General features: G+C 34.7%; 1 protein-coding gene across 2 annotated transcripts; it reads left to right on the top strand.

Moving 5' to 3' along the window:
• The first annotated feature begins 11,892 nt into the window (after positions 1 to 11,892).
• On the top strand, positions 11,893 to 13,549 carry LOC107803406 (uncharacterized). 2 transcript variants are annotated; one of them, XM_016627119.2, is made up of 3 exons: positions 11,893 to 12,030; positions 12,263 to 12,339; positions 12,510 to 13,549. In XM_016627119.2, exons 1-3 carry the CDS (start codon positions 12,015 to 12,017, stop codon positions 13,341 to 13,343), a joined length of 927 nt encoding a protein of 308 aa, XP_016482605.1. In that variant the 5' UTR covers positions 11,893 to 12,014; the 3' UTR covers positions 13,344 to 13,549. The 2 variants fall into 2 exon arrangements, with proteins under 2 accessions (XP_016482605.1, XP_016482606.1); XM_016627120.2 differs by lacking the exon at positions 12,263 to 12,339.
• The last annotated feature ends 1,678 nt before the right edge of the window (positions 13,550 to 15,227 follow it).

Raw genomic sequence — 15,227 nt, 5'->3', positions numbered from 1 at the left:
AGGGCTAGTGAAAGTGATAGTAAAAATGCTAAGTTAAAGAACTAGGTTCTTGAACTTGATACCACTATCCTAGAGCTTAGATTTGAAAATTTAAAACTGAAATTAGGAACAGGTAAAAAGAAAGTTGATCACATATAACTCACTTTAGAAGAAAACCTAGGAAAAATAAAAGATGAGTTGTACAAAAGAGATGAACAGATAAGAGTCCTAAAGGAGGATCTAAGCAAGGTTAAGCACGAGCTAGACAGAACCTGTAAATGGAATAGGTCCTCTGATGCACTTTCATGGCTACAAGAACACCATAGTAGCAATAAGATAGGACTTGGCTATGGGACTCCTGCACCTAAGTGGGATCCCAAAAGCAAGTACATCACACTTCCTGAGAACAAAATCTGCACACACTGTGGTAAGACTGATCACTATAAAAGTGAATGTACTGCAAAAGAAAAGGCTAGTCAAAAGAACAAAATATTTATTCAAGGGAAAAATAGGCTGCCAGGATGGGCCAAAAAGAATCTAATTCACCTTTTTTGCCTATAGAAAGGGACCCAAACTAGTTTGGGTTCCTAAGACAAACCCCTGATTTCCTTTTGTAGGTCCAAGTGAAGGGAAGCAGCCAAATATGGTACATGGATTGTGGCTGCTCAAAGCACACGATAGGAAGCAAGAACCAGTTCCTTTCGCTTGAGGACCTCAAAGGAGGAAATGTCTTTTTTGGAAATGGAAAGAAAGGTGAGATCATTGGGGTTGGAAAGGTAGGTAAGACAGACTCTCACTCCATTGAAAATGTCTACTTGATAGATGGCTTGAAATACAGTCTAATCAGTGTATCACAACTGTATGATAGAGGTAACTTGGTAGAATTTACCTCTACAAAATATTTTGTGATAAATCTTACCACTGACAAGATTGTTTTGCAGTGAAAAAGAGTAAACAATATTTATATTGTAGACTTGTCCATACTCTGAGAAAATAAACTCACTTGCTTAAGTGTGTTGGACAATGATCCCCTCCTGTGGCACAAGAGACTTGGACTTACAAGTCTGAGTCAACTCAACAAATTAGTCTCCAAGGACCTGGTGATAGGACTGCCTAACATCAAGTTTAAGGAAGACAAAGTTTGTGAGGCTTGTGCAAGGGGAAAGCAGGTAAGATCCTCTTTTAAATGCAAGAAAGTGGTAAGCACCACCAGAACGATGGAACTGGTCCATATGGATCTCTGTGGTCCCATGAGAACATTAAGCAGAGGTGGTAAAAGATATGTGATGGTGCTTGTTGATGATTACTCTAGGTTTACTTAGACATTATTTTTAACATAAAAGATGAAGCATTTGACATATTTACTTCTTTTGTTAGAAACACTCAGAAATAACTAGGTAATCAACTTGCATCAATTAGATCTGATCATGGAACTGAATTTGAAAATGCTAAGTTTGTTGAATTTTGTGATATGCATGGCATAGATCATAATTTTTCTGCTCCTAGGACTCCACAATAAAATGGAGTAGTTGAAACAAAGAATAGGACACTTGAAGATATGGCTAGGACTATGCTTCTTTCTAGTAAACTGCCCAATAGTTTCTAGGCAGAAGCTGTTAATACTGCATACTACATCATCAATAGGTGCATGACTAGACCTCTTGTAGAGAAGACTCCCTATGAGTTACTTAAAGGGAGAAAACCTAATATATCCCATCTTAGGGCATTTGGATGCAAGTGCTTTGTGCACAATAATGGTAAAGACTCCCTAGGTAAGTTTGATCCAAAAAGTGATGAGGGAGTATTCTTGGGATATTCTTCACATAGTAAAGCTTATAAGGTATACAACAAAAGAACTATGTGTGTAGAAGAAAGTGTACATGTGGTTTTTGATGAAATGAATATATTTTTTTGGGAGACGGGAACATGAAGATGAAGCAATTGGGCTGGTAAGAATTTAAATGAAATCACAACCCAGGCTGAAGCTACACCAGAAGAAGGAACAGGTGATGGAACATGTTCTTCTATTCATGACAACCTGACATGGGGAACTGAACAAAGAGGAACTGAACTAATACCTCGATAGAACCTATCCATGAGCATGTTCCTCGACAACAAACCATTGGAGAAACATTAAGAGGAAACCAATTGGTTGTGAAACCTTACAAGTACCAAAGTTCTCATCCCATTTAGAACATAATTATTGATCCAACCTTAGGAATTAAAACTAGATCTTTATTAAAGAATCTTTGTGCTTTGATGTTTTCTTATCTCTTATTGAACCAAAAAATGTTGTTAAGGCTTTGCAGGATCTAGACTGGGTAAATGCAATGCAAGATGAACACAACCAGTTTGAAAGGAGACAAGTTTGGCATCTGGTTCCAAGACCTAAGGACAGACCAGTAATTGGCACAAAATGGGTCTTCAGAAACAAACTTGATGAAGATGGAACTGTTACAAGGAACAAGGCAAGATTAGTGGTTCAAGGATAGCCAAGAGGAGGGCATAGACTATGATGAGACCTTTGCTCCAGTTGCAAGGCTGGAAGCAATAAGTCTCCTCATAGCCTTTGCTGCGTACATGGAATTTACTCTTCACTAGATGGACGTCAAGAGTCCTCAATGTCTATTTAAAGGAAGAAGCATTTGTCAAGCAACCTCCAGGGTTTGAAAGCAAGGAGTGTCCGGATTATGTGTACAAATTTGATAAAGAATTCTATGGGCTCAAGCAGGCTCCTAGAGCATGGTATGAAATATTATCAAAATTTTTGCTTGAGCATGGCTACAAGAGAGGTAAAATTGATAACACTTTATTTTTAAAGGAAAAAAGATACATACCTTCTAGTAGTACAGATATATGTTGATGACATAATCATTGGAGCATCTACTGATAAATTAAGTAAGGAATTTGCTAAACTAATAGGGAGTGAATTTGAAATGAGTATGATGGGTGAGCTTAATTTCTTTTTAGGCATACAAATTAAACAAAACTCAAATGGAACTATGATCCATCAGCAGAAATATGTGAAAGAGTTGCTTAAAAGGTTTGGAATGGAAGAATCAAAAGAAATCAATACTCATATAGCAACAGCCACAAAATTGGATATAGATGAACCTGGTTCATCTGTTGATCAGAAGTTGTATAGGGGAATGATTGGTTCTCTTTTGTATCTTACTGCTAGCAGACTTGATATTATTTTCAGTGTAGGCTTTGCGCTCGATTTCAGGCAAATCCAAAGGAGTCCCACTTGACTAATGTCAAGAGAATATTGAGATACTTGAATGGCACCACTGACCTTTGCTGTTGGTATCCAAAAGGTATTAATTTTAACCTCGTGAGATATGCTGACGCTGATTATGCAGGTTTCCTTGTGGATAGGAAGAGCACCTCAGGTATGGCACAGTTCCTTAGTTCATGTCTTGTGTCATGGGCTACCAAAAAGCAAAATTCAGTGGCCCTATCTACTACTGAAGCTGAGTATATTGTTGTTGCTTCATGTTGTGCTCAATTGATGTGGATCAAACATCAATTATTGGACTTTGAAATTGATGTTGGTTGCATCCCTCTATTTTGTGATAACACTTGTGCCACTAGTGTGCCAAAGAACCCAGTTCATCATAAGAGAACTAAGCATATAGATGGTAGGCAATATTTTTTGAGGGACAACTATGAGAAAGGCTTGATCACTGTGGAGTTTTGTGCTATTGACAAACAAATTGCTGACATCTTCACAAAATCCTTAAGTAGAGATCACTTTGAGAGGAACGTGTTCAAATTAGGGATAATTAAGATCACCTAAAAGGACTAGTTCAAAGTTAAACGAAAAAAATGAAAAAAATTTGAAAAAAAAAATTGGTTAGAAAGTCTGTAAATTATGTATAAGTAGATTAAATTTTGCTCAGTCTCGTACTTTTGATAGTATACTCCTGTTCCATGTGTTAAAATAATTCATTAATCTCTAATGATAGTTTCTCTGTTTTGGCAAATTTAGACTTACACGAGAGAATTTTCAGTGAAGAACCTAGTTTATCAAGATAAATAGGTATGTTTTCTATACTCTGCATAATTTGAAATAACTATATTTGGATCATGAGTGTCCTACCAAATTCTAAAGTTCTTTTGAACATATCTGTTACAAGTGAACCAGTTCCGTTCAAAGACTCCTAACCGAATTAAACTACCTAGATTAAGGATAGACTCCAACGTCTTTTAAAAACTAATATTCAGTTTGATTAGAAATATCTAACACTTCTGAAAACCCTTCATCACCACCATAATAAAACCACTTCTCACCCACTATCACTCCTTCCAAAACCCCAACCTCTAAGAAAAAAGTAAAATAGATGGATCGCAAGATAGTTGCTGGTGGAGAGCAAATTGAGAAAATTAAAGAACAATTAAAGGCGAGTAAGGAGGAGGAATCCTAGAAATCTGAAGATTCATTTAAGTCTTCTGCTGAGGGGAAAGAAATTGGTTCTTCCTAAACTGAACATGTATCTTCTGATCCTAAAGTTACTCCTGAGACAATTTCTGAAGTTGCTGCAAATTTGAAAAATAGATTTGTACTGGTAGGGTCTACAGCAGGTGTTGAGACTACAGAATCTAGAGAAGTTGGTGGTAAAAAGAAAAAAGAGAAAGAAAAAGAGAGTGAGGGTGCTCGGAGTGCTGTGAGGGTAAAGGGTAAAGGAATGGTTGATTCTTCACCCACTCTTGTGAGTTTAACCAAAGAACACATGCGCAATGGTTGTTTGAGACTGGTAGAGTAGAGGAGAGTGTCAAGAAAATAGGGAGAAATGAGTCTCGTGAAGCTGTTGAAGGGCTTGTTCAACTTGAAAAAATAGAGATGAACCTGGTTCATCTGTAGAGGAAATCCTCACAGACTATGAAGTCCATGCCACTCCTGAAGAAATTGGTTCATCTAAGAAGGTACCAGTAAATAGCAAAGTTAGAGCCTTGATGCAAGAAAGTGGGGCTAAGAATGATGGGATTAAGAGGGTGAAGAAGAGATTGACTGAGGTAGAGACTAAGAGAGATGCTCTCAAAACTGAGCTGACAAGAGAAAATGAGAAGAATGATGGCATTCTTCAGGATATGCTGAAACTCCTCCAAGCCAAAAACCAAGCACCCAGTTCTTCCCAACCTTAACTTTCTAGCCTAGTATAGATCAACCAGTGACCCAATTCGGGACTTTTTTTTTCTTTTGCTCATGTTTTCAATATTTTTATTTCTTTTTATGCTTTGTGGTAGAATCTTATCAATCATCAATGAAATTTACTATTTTTACTCTAACTGTTTTGTTTATATTTCTTTGATGGTTGAAATTCTTAGCTTGATCTATAATGATTAATCCATGTTTGCATTTGAAGTAGCCCTAGTGGCCATGAGTAAGTTTAAAATCTGGTTATCTCACATGCTTTTATGCAACTTTTCGATGATGCCAAAAGGGGGAAAAGGTTGTTCTTTATACTTTGAACAGTGATGTTTATAACCTAATAAACTTGGTCCTTGATGGTAAATGATAAAAGGAAAAATATTTCTAACATTGTGTTGATATTGAGCTAAGTTGAAACAGGGCCTAAGCTTATGAAAAGCACAGAGTTTGTCATCATCAAAAAAGAGGAATTTGTTGGCCAAAGTGAAGGTTTATTTTGAAGATTGACAAAGGAATCTCAGGCATGAACCAGGTCCATCCCCTGTGTGTATAGAGACGGGCAGATTCGAGAAACGGGCAGATTCGAGCATATGGGATACACGTGAAGGAGACAAGCTTAACTTGGTATAATTGTTATCTCCTAATCTAAAAGATTGCATAAATAATAAGGAGAAGGACTCCTTAATCAAAGAGAACACTATCCAAGATAGGGAAGGAGGTAGAAGTTGAAATCAACTAGAACTCTTCTACCAAGGAAGAGTAGCATTAGAACTCTAGTTAATTTTTATTTACTAACTCTATAAATATCAGTATTGTTCTCTTTTATAGGTAATGCACAAATGCAGAAGTTAAACGTGAATTGAATTCATATACCATTTTGTCAGATAAACCTGAACTCAAAAGCATAGAATTCATCATTTCTTTAAGAGTTTGATTTTTTCGTCCGCCTATACCATTTTGTTGGGGAGTATAGGGAGCACTAACCTCATGTATAATACTATTTTTCTCACAAAAAGCCTCTAGAATATTAGTATTATATTCACCACCCCTATCCGACCTAAGTCTCTTGATTTTCCTGTCTAATTGATTTTCTACTTCTGTTTTGTATTTTAAAAAATATGCTTTCAGCCTCATCCTTAGATTTAAAATAATATACCTTAGTGTATCTCGAAAAGGCATCTACAAAAGTGATGTAATATTTCTTTTCACCCTTACTAATAGTGTTCTTGAAATCAGCTAAGTCTGAATGTACTAGTTCAAGCAATTTTGTCTTTCTACTAGTTATATTTTTAAAAGGCTTTTTGATATATTTTGCTACTATACAAACATGACACTTAGAAAAATTATCAACATTAACCGCAGGAATTAATTTCATTTTTCTAAGTCTATTTATAGAAGCAATATTAATATGACCTAGCCTACCGTGCCACAAATCAATAGACTCACCAATATAAGAAGAATAAGAAGTACTTGCATTACTAGTAATCCCTTGAACAATGTTCAGTACAAATAAACCTCCATTGAGGTAACCCTTCCTAACAAAGTTTCCTTCATAAGAAATAATAATTTTATCAGATTCAAAGACAAGTTTAAGTCCTACTTGTTGAGAAGTGCACCAGAATTAAGTTTCTACGAATGGAGAGAACGTACAGAATATTGTTCAAGGCTAAAGTTTTTTCAGAAGTTAACTTAAGAAGTATTTTTCCTTTACCTATAACTCCAGCCTTAGTGGAGTTACCCATGTAGACAACTCGCCATCGGTAGACTCCTCAAAGTCATGGAACAATTCCTTGTTGGCGCAGAGGTGACTTGAAGCGCTTGTTTCCAATATCTAATTAGTCTTGTTAGCCACCATATTTGCCTCAAAGACCACAACAACAATCACATCACCACTTTCAATAATGTTAGCTTGGACTGGAGCTTTCTTTTCATGCTTCGAGCTTTGTCCTTGTCTTTGGTTGCACTTGAAAGTCTTGTGACTAAGTTTTCCATAGACATAACAATGTCCTTTTGACTTTTGGATTTGGCCCTCCGATTTATTGAAATAGTTATGCTTCTTCAGATATCCTTTCTTTTGTTTGCCTTTAAACTTGTCTTTCACAAAAATACTAGCAGATTCCACAAGGTTAGCTTTAAAAGAATTAAGAAAGAGAGATTTGCTTTAAAAGAATTAAGAAAGAGAGATTTCATTTTATCCTTAAGACGTTCTGCTTCTTCATCTTTGAGACGGTTTGCTTCTTCAGTCCTCATGTGATTGATCAGTTCTTGGAGAGTTAAGTTCTTCTTCTTGTGCTTGAGTTGGTTAGTGTAATCACTCCAAGAAGGAGGGAACTTTCAAGCAGAACATTATCTTGAAGAATCTCACACATTTCCATACCTTCGTTCAGAACATCAGAAGTCAAGTTCTCATACTCGTGAACCTGCTCCACAATTGGCTTATCATCAACCATTTGGAACTTGATCCACCTTCCAATCACATACTTCTTTTCCCCCGCATTATCTGCACCATATTTCTTCTCCAATCTGTCCATATGACTTTAACAAATTTATAAATAAATCAAACAAAGGGTTAGTAATATGGTTAAGCAGATGCCCTCGAACAATTTTATTATCTTTTTCGAATTTCTTTTTAGCATCATCATCAACAACAATAGTGGCAATAGTATTAGAACCATCATCAATAACAGTAGTATTAGAAACAACATTAGCATAAAGTTCGTTAAACAAAACATAATCAACTTCCAATTGTTAGAAGAAAATTAAAAGTTTCTGAGACCAAAGCTTATAATTGTTTCCATCTAAAGGTTCAAGCTTTGACAAATCGGGAAGAGTTTTAGTCAAAGTGGTAGCCATTGATCAATATTATACATGAAATCGCTTTCAATAATTTAGAAAAATAGTTGATAATATTGACGTAGAATAATAAAAGAATAGAAATAACTTATTGAATAAATACTGTGTCGTGGCAAGCCACTGCCTTGAAAGCGATTGCGGTCCGACTGAGTGCAAATCGCTAAGACCGTCACTCCCCAAGATTCCACCGTACTTCCAAACACGTGCACTCATGGCTGAAAGTTTGGAATTTGCAAAAGGAATTGCCCAGGAAAAATAGGAAGAAGAATAGTCTTTTGAGAAGATGAGAGAATAATATTTTTGGTTGGTTATTTAGTTTACAAATGATGATGCTTATATAGGCAAATCATCTACGGTTTCTTCCATAAAAAAATGTAGGAATCAAATGGAAATTATTGTTATGTAACATTATTTTTATTTTAATGACAAAATTGTCATAAAGACAGTAACTTCAAACTTTCTGAAAAACTAATATCTTTTCACAAACGAAGTCACAAAAATTAAGAAATTGTCATATGAATGAATGCGAACCATTTATGAAGTAGTAACTTCATTCTCCCACTCTACATATATATACAATCTAGATATATTACAAAAATTAATGATGGAGAGGTATGAGAATTAACCACGGATTAATTGTGGATTAAAAGTTCTTTATTCTTTGCATTATTAAAGTAGAGTATAATGCCTAAAAAGGAATAATACCAACAAAAATTACTCCAATCTAGAATGTAACATAAATCACTATTGAGTTTAAGTAATGTGCATCACACTGTATAGTTTTCTTATTAATCAGCCTACAATAACAAGCACGTCCATATAGCATGTTAAATTTGGTAACCTAAAAAGAGAATAGATATAATATATTATAACAAGTTAACGTTATTAATAGCATCAAAAATTTGTATACAAATTAAATCCAGGGCCGTCTTAACAAAATTGGGGGCTAAAGCCAAATATCAGAGAGAAGCCCTAAGTAAGAATATCAACGATAAAATTTCAGTAAAAAATATAAAATAAAGGTAGAATAATAAAATCGGCTCAAAAATTTGATAAGTTACTATTGCAACAACATTATACCCAATGAAAACCTACAAAGTGGAGTCTGGAGAAGTAAAGTGTATGCATATCTTACCTCTATCTTAGGTAAAGAGGCCGTTTCCGAAAGACCCTTGGCTCAAGAGAAAGCATGACAAAAAAAAAAGGTCAGATAAGGACAATCAATTCAATGCAGTATGTAAATGAAAGTAATGAAAGTGAATAAGTCATGATAAAGCAGTCTAAAAAGGAGCAATAACTATCACAGATAAATAAGTTAATTGAAGTACAAGAAACAATAGATAGTAGCATGAATTAAAGTGTAAGAAACTATACAACAAGATAAGTTGATACTATAATGATATCGGAAAGCGTTGTATTGCTTTAATATAATGATTGCTTGTTGTAATGCATTGAAGAAGATAATTTGTAAGCCCTGGTAAGTTGCCAATTAAGAGACTTTTCGATATTGAGAATAAAAACATTAAAAGAGAGAATGAATAAAGTAAATATGTAAATAATAATGTGGCATGTGTTGAGGCAAAAAAAAAAAAAGGCTACCCTACCCATGTAAGGAAATAATTTATTAAATATTATGACATTCTTTAATTATTACAACGATCGTCACATCAAAGTTATTGTACTTTCGCTCCAAAAATTCTTTTTAAATTTAAATATATACACTTTTTTTAGTAATACATATACAATGCATCTTTAAGAGAAAAAATAAGGATCCCAAAAAGTTTGGGTCCCAAACGTTTGTTTTACCGGCCTTATATTCGAGCCACCCATGCACAAACCGTGTATATATACACTATAACTTAAATCTGTATATACCAATATTACATACTAAGAGTTATTGAAAATCTACGTGACTGCAGGAACAGCTTGTCGGGGATAAAGAAAGAAATATACCGACCTTTTGTTTTGGGAAATACCTCATCCATGTTCATCGTAAAAGGGAACTGAAACATGTTCTTGCTAATGGTAAAAGGGGGGTTGAACGTGGGGGCTGTTCTTATTTTACCGGAGGGGTTTGAATTAGCTCCTCCCGATCGTATTTCTCCCGAGATGACCTGGCTTTATCTGTATCCTGTTTTTTATTTAATTTAATTGAAGTGTTTATATGTTTCATGCTATTCTATTCGAGATAATTACATAAAACTTGGGCCTTTGTCTTTCTCTTCGATTTATTTTAACCCCCATAAGCTCTTAATAATTAATTTAATGACAGTGCTCACCGCATAAAACCGTGTGCCAGTTATGGAGAAATGTGAAGAGTTTGTCAAAGTGAAATATAATTTAGATAATACACTTATTTGTATACAAGTCAACAGCAATTCGGTTCATTTCAGTTATCTTGGGCAGTTCACACGCAGCCCCAGCCCCCCTAGAAAGATTATTTCAATAAAATGCAACAAAGTGAGGTGATGAAACAATTCAACAAAGTAAATACTCCCTCATTCTTTTTCCTTAACTAAATATATTGCAAATACTAGTCATTTGTCAATTACACTCGTATTCCCTTATGTCGAATTTACTCGTTATTTTGCCAAAATATTTTTTATTCAAAATACTTGTCGTTTTAGGCAATTAAGAAAGAATTGTTGATTTTATCTCAATTTTAACGTTAACGCTAATATAGTGAGCATTTATTGGAGGAAGATTAATATAATGAAAGATTAAAGAGTAATTGAGGATAAATTAATTAGACAACTCTTATTATTAATGAAGTGGAGCCTTGGAACAATGATCAAGTTGTCTCTGTGTGACCAAAAGGTTATGCGTCCGATCCGTAAAATCAGTTATTGATACTTGCATCCGGATAAACTGCCTGCGTCGCACCCTTTTGGAGTGTGACCGTTCTTCGGATCCTGCTTGAATGTGGTACACTTTCTGCACCGAGCTGCCCTTTTGATATTAACCTTTTTCTTGGGGGAGTTAAAAGGCTAAAATGACAATTAAATAGGATCAAAGGGAGGTAGTATTATAGAACGTCATGTCTAGGTTGGTAAGTTGAAAAGGTGTATAAAAGTAAAGTTTTTTCCCCCTAAGAAAAGTCTAGGAAAGAGCTAAATCAATGCGACCATGATTTTCTCCGAAGCTACCAATCAAAAATTACACCATGGGAAAGTGCTTGAGATATTAATGCACTTGAATGAATGGCATTGACACCAATGAGACATTAAATTCTTATCCATATTTAATTATTTTGCAACGAGTTTTTGTCATTTGTATATAGCAGTAGTATAAGGCCCACTTTGTCCATAAGAAATTTTTCTCTTTTTTTCATTTTTTTTAAAAAATGTGTTTATTCATGAAATTTTGTAAGTTTTTGTAAATTTTTAAATTTTCAGAAAGAATATTTTTTCCACACTCACAAAACTGGAATATTTTTTCAAGTGAAATAGTGTCCAAATATAATTTCAAATTTCAAATACCACTTTTCAACTTAACTCCAAATACTATTTTTTTTCAAACATTATAATTTTTATGTCGAAACGGCTATTAAGTTTTCTTTTTCCAGACTTCACTAGTTTTTTTTTAATTTCATTTATTAGACGGTAAATTCCCTTTTCGTTTAAAATGTGCTTGGATCAGCCACTTTTCCTTTTCAAACATGACTTATAATCAATCATCATAATTCACGATTGGCGGTATCCACCATATTATGGTGAAATTCAAATTATTATTATTATTATTATTATTATTATTATTATTATTATTATTATTATTTCAATTTTTCTTTACTATTGGATTTTTCTTTATTATTGGAAGGTCGTTAAGATTCCATAATTAACTTTTATTTCCATGATGGGATTGGTTCATTTTTCCTCCTATATATATAAGACTTACAATCCATCTCCCATAAAACCCCCCCTTTCCCCTCAAAAAGATTTTTCAATATTTCATTTCTCTATTTCCCGTCTCTTCTTGCAAGTAACTCTGTGAGAGTTTGACTAAGAGAGAAAATGGAAGAAATGGCTTCTTTATGGAGTTATCAAGAGGTGTGTAGTACTTCATTTTCTTGTTTATCCATTTTTTCACTTCATTTCCTCTGAGTACCATTCATTCTGTCTATAGACTTTCACTTCTCAACTAAACCTTTCTTTCTTAAGATATCCCTTTACATTGTATTTTCTGAATATCATTGTTTTTTGCTAGAATTCCCCCTTTTATAGTAACACTAAATTAAGTGTAGAGCTTTCTTGTTCCACCGTCAATGATTTTTTGTGTTAGACTTAACGCAGTTGCTGTCATGTGACCATGAGGTCACTGTTCAAGCCGTGGAACAGCGGCCTCTTGTAGAGATGCAGGTATGGTTGCGCACAATAGACCCTTGTGGTCCGGCGTTCCTAGTTTTTGTTTGGTTAAAGTTGTGCAATACCTATTTTCTTGAGTAGCATGCCTAAAGACTATTTTTTGTTAATATAATTCAATATTTGAAGACTTTTGTCTGACTTGGGGTTTTTATCAAATGTTGCAGACTCTAGATGAAATGAGGCAGAAGCTTCTGTACAATAGTCTTGAACTTGAACAATTGAAGGTTGAAAAATATGAAGAAATGAGGAAGAACAAAGAATATGTGCAGCAATTAATCCAACTATTAAAGATGATTTGTCAAGAAAGAGATGAAGCAAGAGAACAACTTCAGAAACTACTCAACAAACTATCTCATGTTCAAGTTGATAATAGTCCTCATTTGAAGGCTACAAAAGCAAATTCAAGCATAACTGAATCAAACAGCCTTTCTGAAACATACAATTACCAATCACATAATTCATCCCCAGTCGAGTCATTTTTTGATGCAGTTTCATCCCCTGAATTTTCCAACAACAACATGGCTGAATCAAATGCATTAGCCTATGATTGTAACGTTCGATTCTCGGACAATTGTGTCCCTCAATTGGTCCCAAAAGTTGATCAGGCTACATTGGTTATTGACAATCTTGTAAAGGGGAAATCTTTGCCACAGAAAGGGAAACTATTGAAGTCTGTTATTGAAGCAGGGCCACTTTTGCAAACACTTTTAGTTTCAGGACAACTTCCTCAATGGCGAAATCCGCCTCAGCTTAAGGCGTTTAATATTCCACCAGTTTCAATTAAAGGGTTTGAAGCAGAGATAACAAATCAGAATCTTGTTTCAAGATCATTGCATTCTCAGCCTTATTTTGAGATGTCATGTGGATCTTTAGTGTCTACGCCTATGTTAAACTTTGCTAATTCTGGCTATGTTTCCTGTTTGGAAAATCAGAGATTGATATCTGCTGGTCCAAATATGAACAGTTTTGTCCTAGGAAAGAGACAAAGGTTGCAGTGAAACAAACTTGTAGGATGAAAAGCCTATGCTTCCAATTTTTGTATAAAGCAGATTGCCTGGTGTAAATGGCTATATTGAGTTTTAACATTTTCCACAAGATAATTGTTAAGTTGGATGGATATGTTGTCATATAAAATGAGATGGTTTAATCATCTCCTAGATAGATTTTGAGATTTATCTACTTATAAGCTTGACAATATACTTATAGAAGGTATTAATAGTAAATGAATGTCGATTTTATCAAGATTTTAGTGGATTCTAGAAGCTCGTAGCATTAGTTTTTCACAATTCCCAAACTTAATAAACTAGCGTTGTGCCCGCCGGCCCATGACCTACTGCCTCCGATTATTGAAAGTGAAGTGAATTTGTTTTCAATCATCTTAAAGCCACATAAAGAGAAGTTATGTCAAAAGATTTTTAATCTCCCGGAGTTAATACGAACATAGTCTAGAACTGAATGAACAAAGGGCAGCCCAATGCACAAAGTATCCCGCGTTCATGTAGGGTTCGGAGAAGAACTGCACTCCAAGGGAATGTGATGCAGGCAGTCTGCCCTGATGCAAACATCATCGGCTGATAAATGAACTTGTATTTTGTAAAAATAAATATATTGACTTGACTAATTCGGACAGTGCTCGTTACACCTAGTATGGGATAACAAGTATCTCAATAATCTAATCACATTCTATTTAGTGTGTGTATCCTTTGACCAATGACCAGTCTTTTTCTAACCCTTCATTTATTCATCCTCCTGCTCTAAGACATCCACTAGTCATAGCAAGAATGAATACCAAACAAACCAAAACTTATCTTCGTCTATAATTAGCAGCCTCTACACATGATTTTACTGTTCATGCATATCAATGCATTACCATCTTCCCATCAAATCAGTGGACGTCGTGTCAAAATTTCCAACTTATAACAGTTGCAAATTTATTCCTTTACCACAAGATTCTTCTGCATAAACCATAAACCACAATTAATGAAGTTGAGTTTCTAACTAACTCAAAAGCACAAAGGCACAAAATGATTGTTCCTACATACACTCTAATAATTATGCTGAAAGGATATTTTGACTTTACCTGACTATATTTGTTAATTGATCCTAAATTACTTTTATGGAGTCTCTCTTAATTCCCTCCACTTTCCACCTTTATGTAATTAAGTGGTCTTCTAAATCAAAAGTACGTAGCAGTTCAATTGGGGCAGGCACATAATTAAAGTTATATCTTTCTCAATTTAAGCCAATAATGTCCCCACAAAAGTCTTGTCTAAGTCTAATTTTCAGTCTCTCTCGGCACAGGTTGGTTGATTTTGCTAAGACAAAAAAGACCCCTTTTCATACAAGAGTTAAATCTTTGACCACATGACTAAAAAGCTTCTTTTCCTTTCTTTTTTGCCGTCATATACCTACTATTATAGAGTGACCAATTAAGGAATTGAGTAAATGTGGACCAAGTATTATGTTTCCCTAACGCACATGGAATTTCCCTATCTTGTCAGGATATATAACACATACTACTATGATGTTGTAATCTCAAATGAGTCATTATTGAAGTTACTTTCATGTTTCATTTAGCTCATTTCTTGCTAACTTCATTCTCTTACCTCACCTCTAATGAAGATATAATTGGTTTACGTAAACTTACATAATGTGGATACAACCTTTGAAACCAAACATTTTGAATAAAAAGAGTAACTCGATGCACAAAGCATCCTGCATTCACGCAGGGTTCGGTAAAGGTCCGCACCTCAAGGTGTGATGTAGACAATCTACTCTGATGTAAGTATTAGTTGCTGCTTCGATGACTCAAACTTGTAACCTATAAGTCAAACAAAGACAACTTTATCATTATTTCAAAACTCCCGGCTCCTTCATTTCGA

The sequence above is a fragment of the Nicotiana tabacum genome, chromosome 18 (assembly GCF_000715075.1).
Source record: "Nicotiana tabacum cultivar K326 chromosome 18, ASM71507v2, whole genome shotgun sequence".
NCBI lineage: Eukaryota > Viridiplantae > Streptophyta > Magnoliopsida > Solanales > Solanaceae > Nicotiana > Nicotiana tabacum.
This window is presented reverse-complemented; position numbering and strand designations above follow the sequence as displayed.

Excerpts from the sequence above, each read along its gene's own strand:
- LOC107803406 (XM_016627119.2), top strand. Across the intron at positions 12,340-12,509 it reads GGCCTCTTGTAGAGATGCAG|ACTCTAGATGAAATGAGGCA; the intron begins GTATGGTTGCGC and ends CAAATGTTGCAG.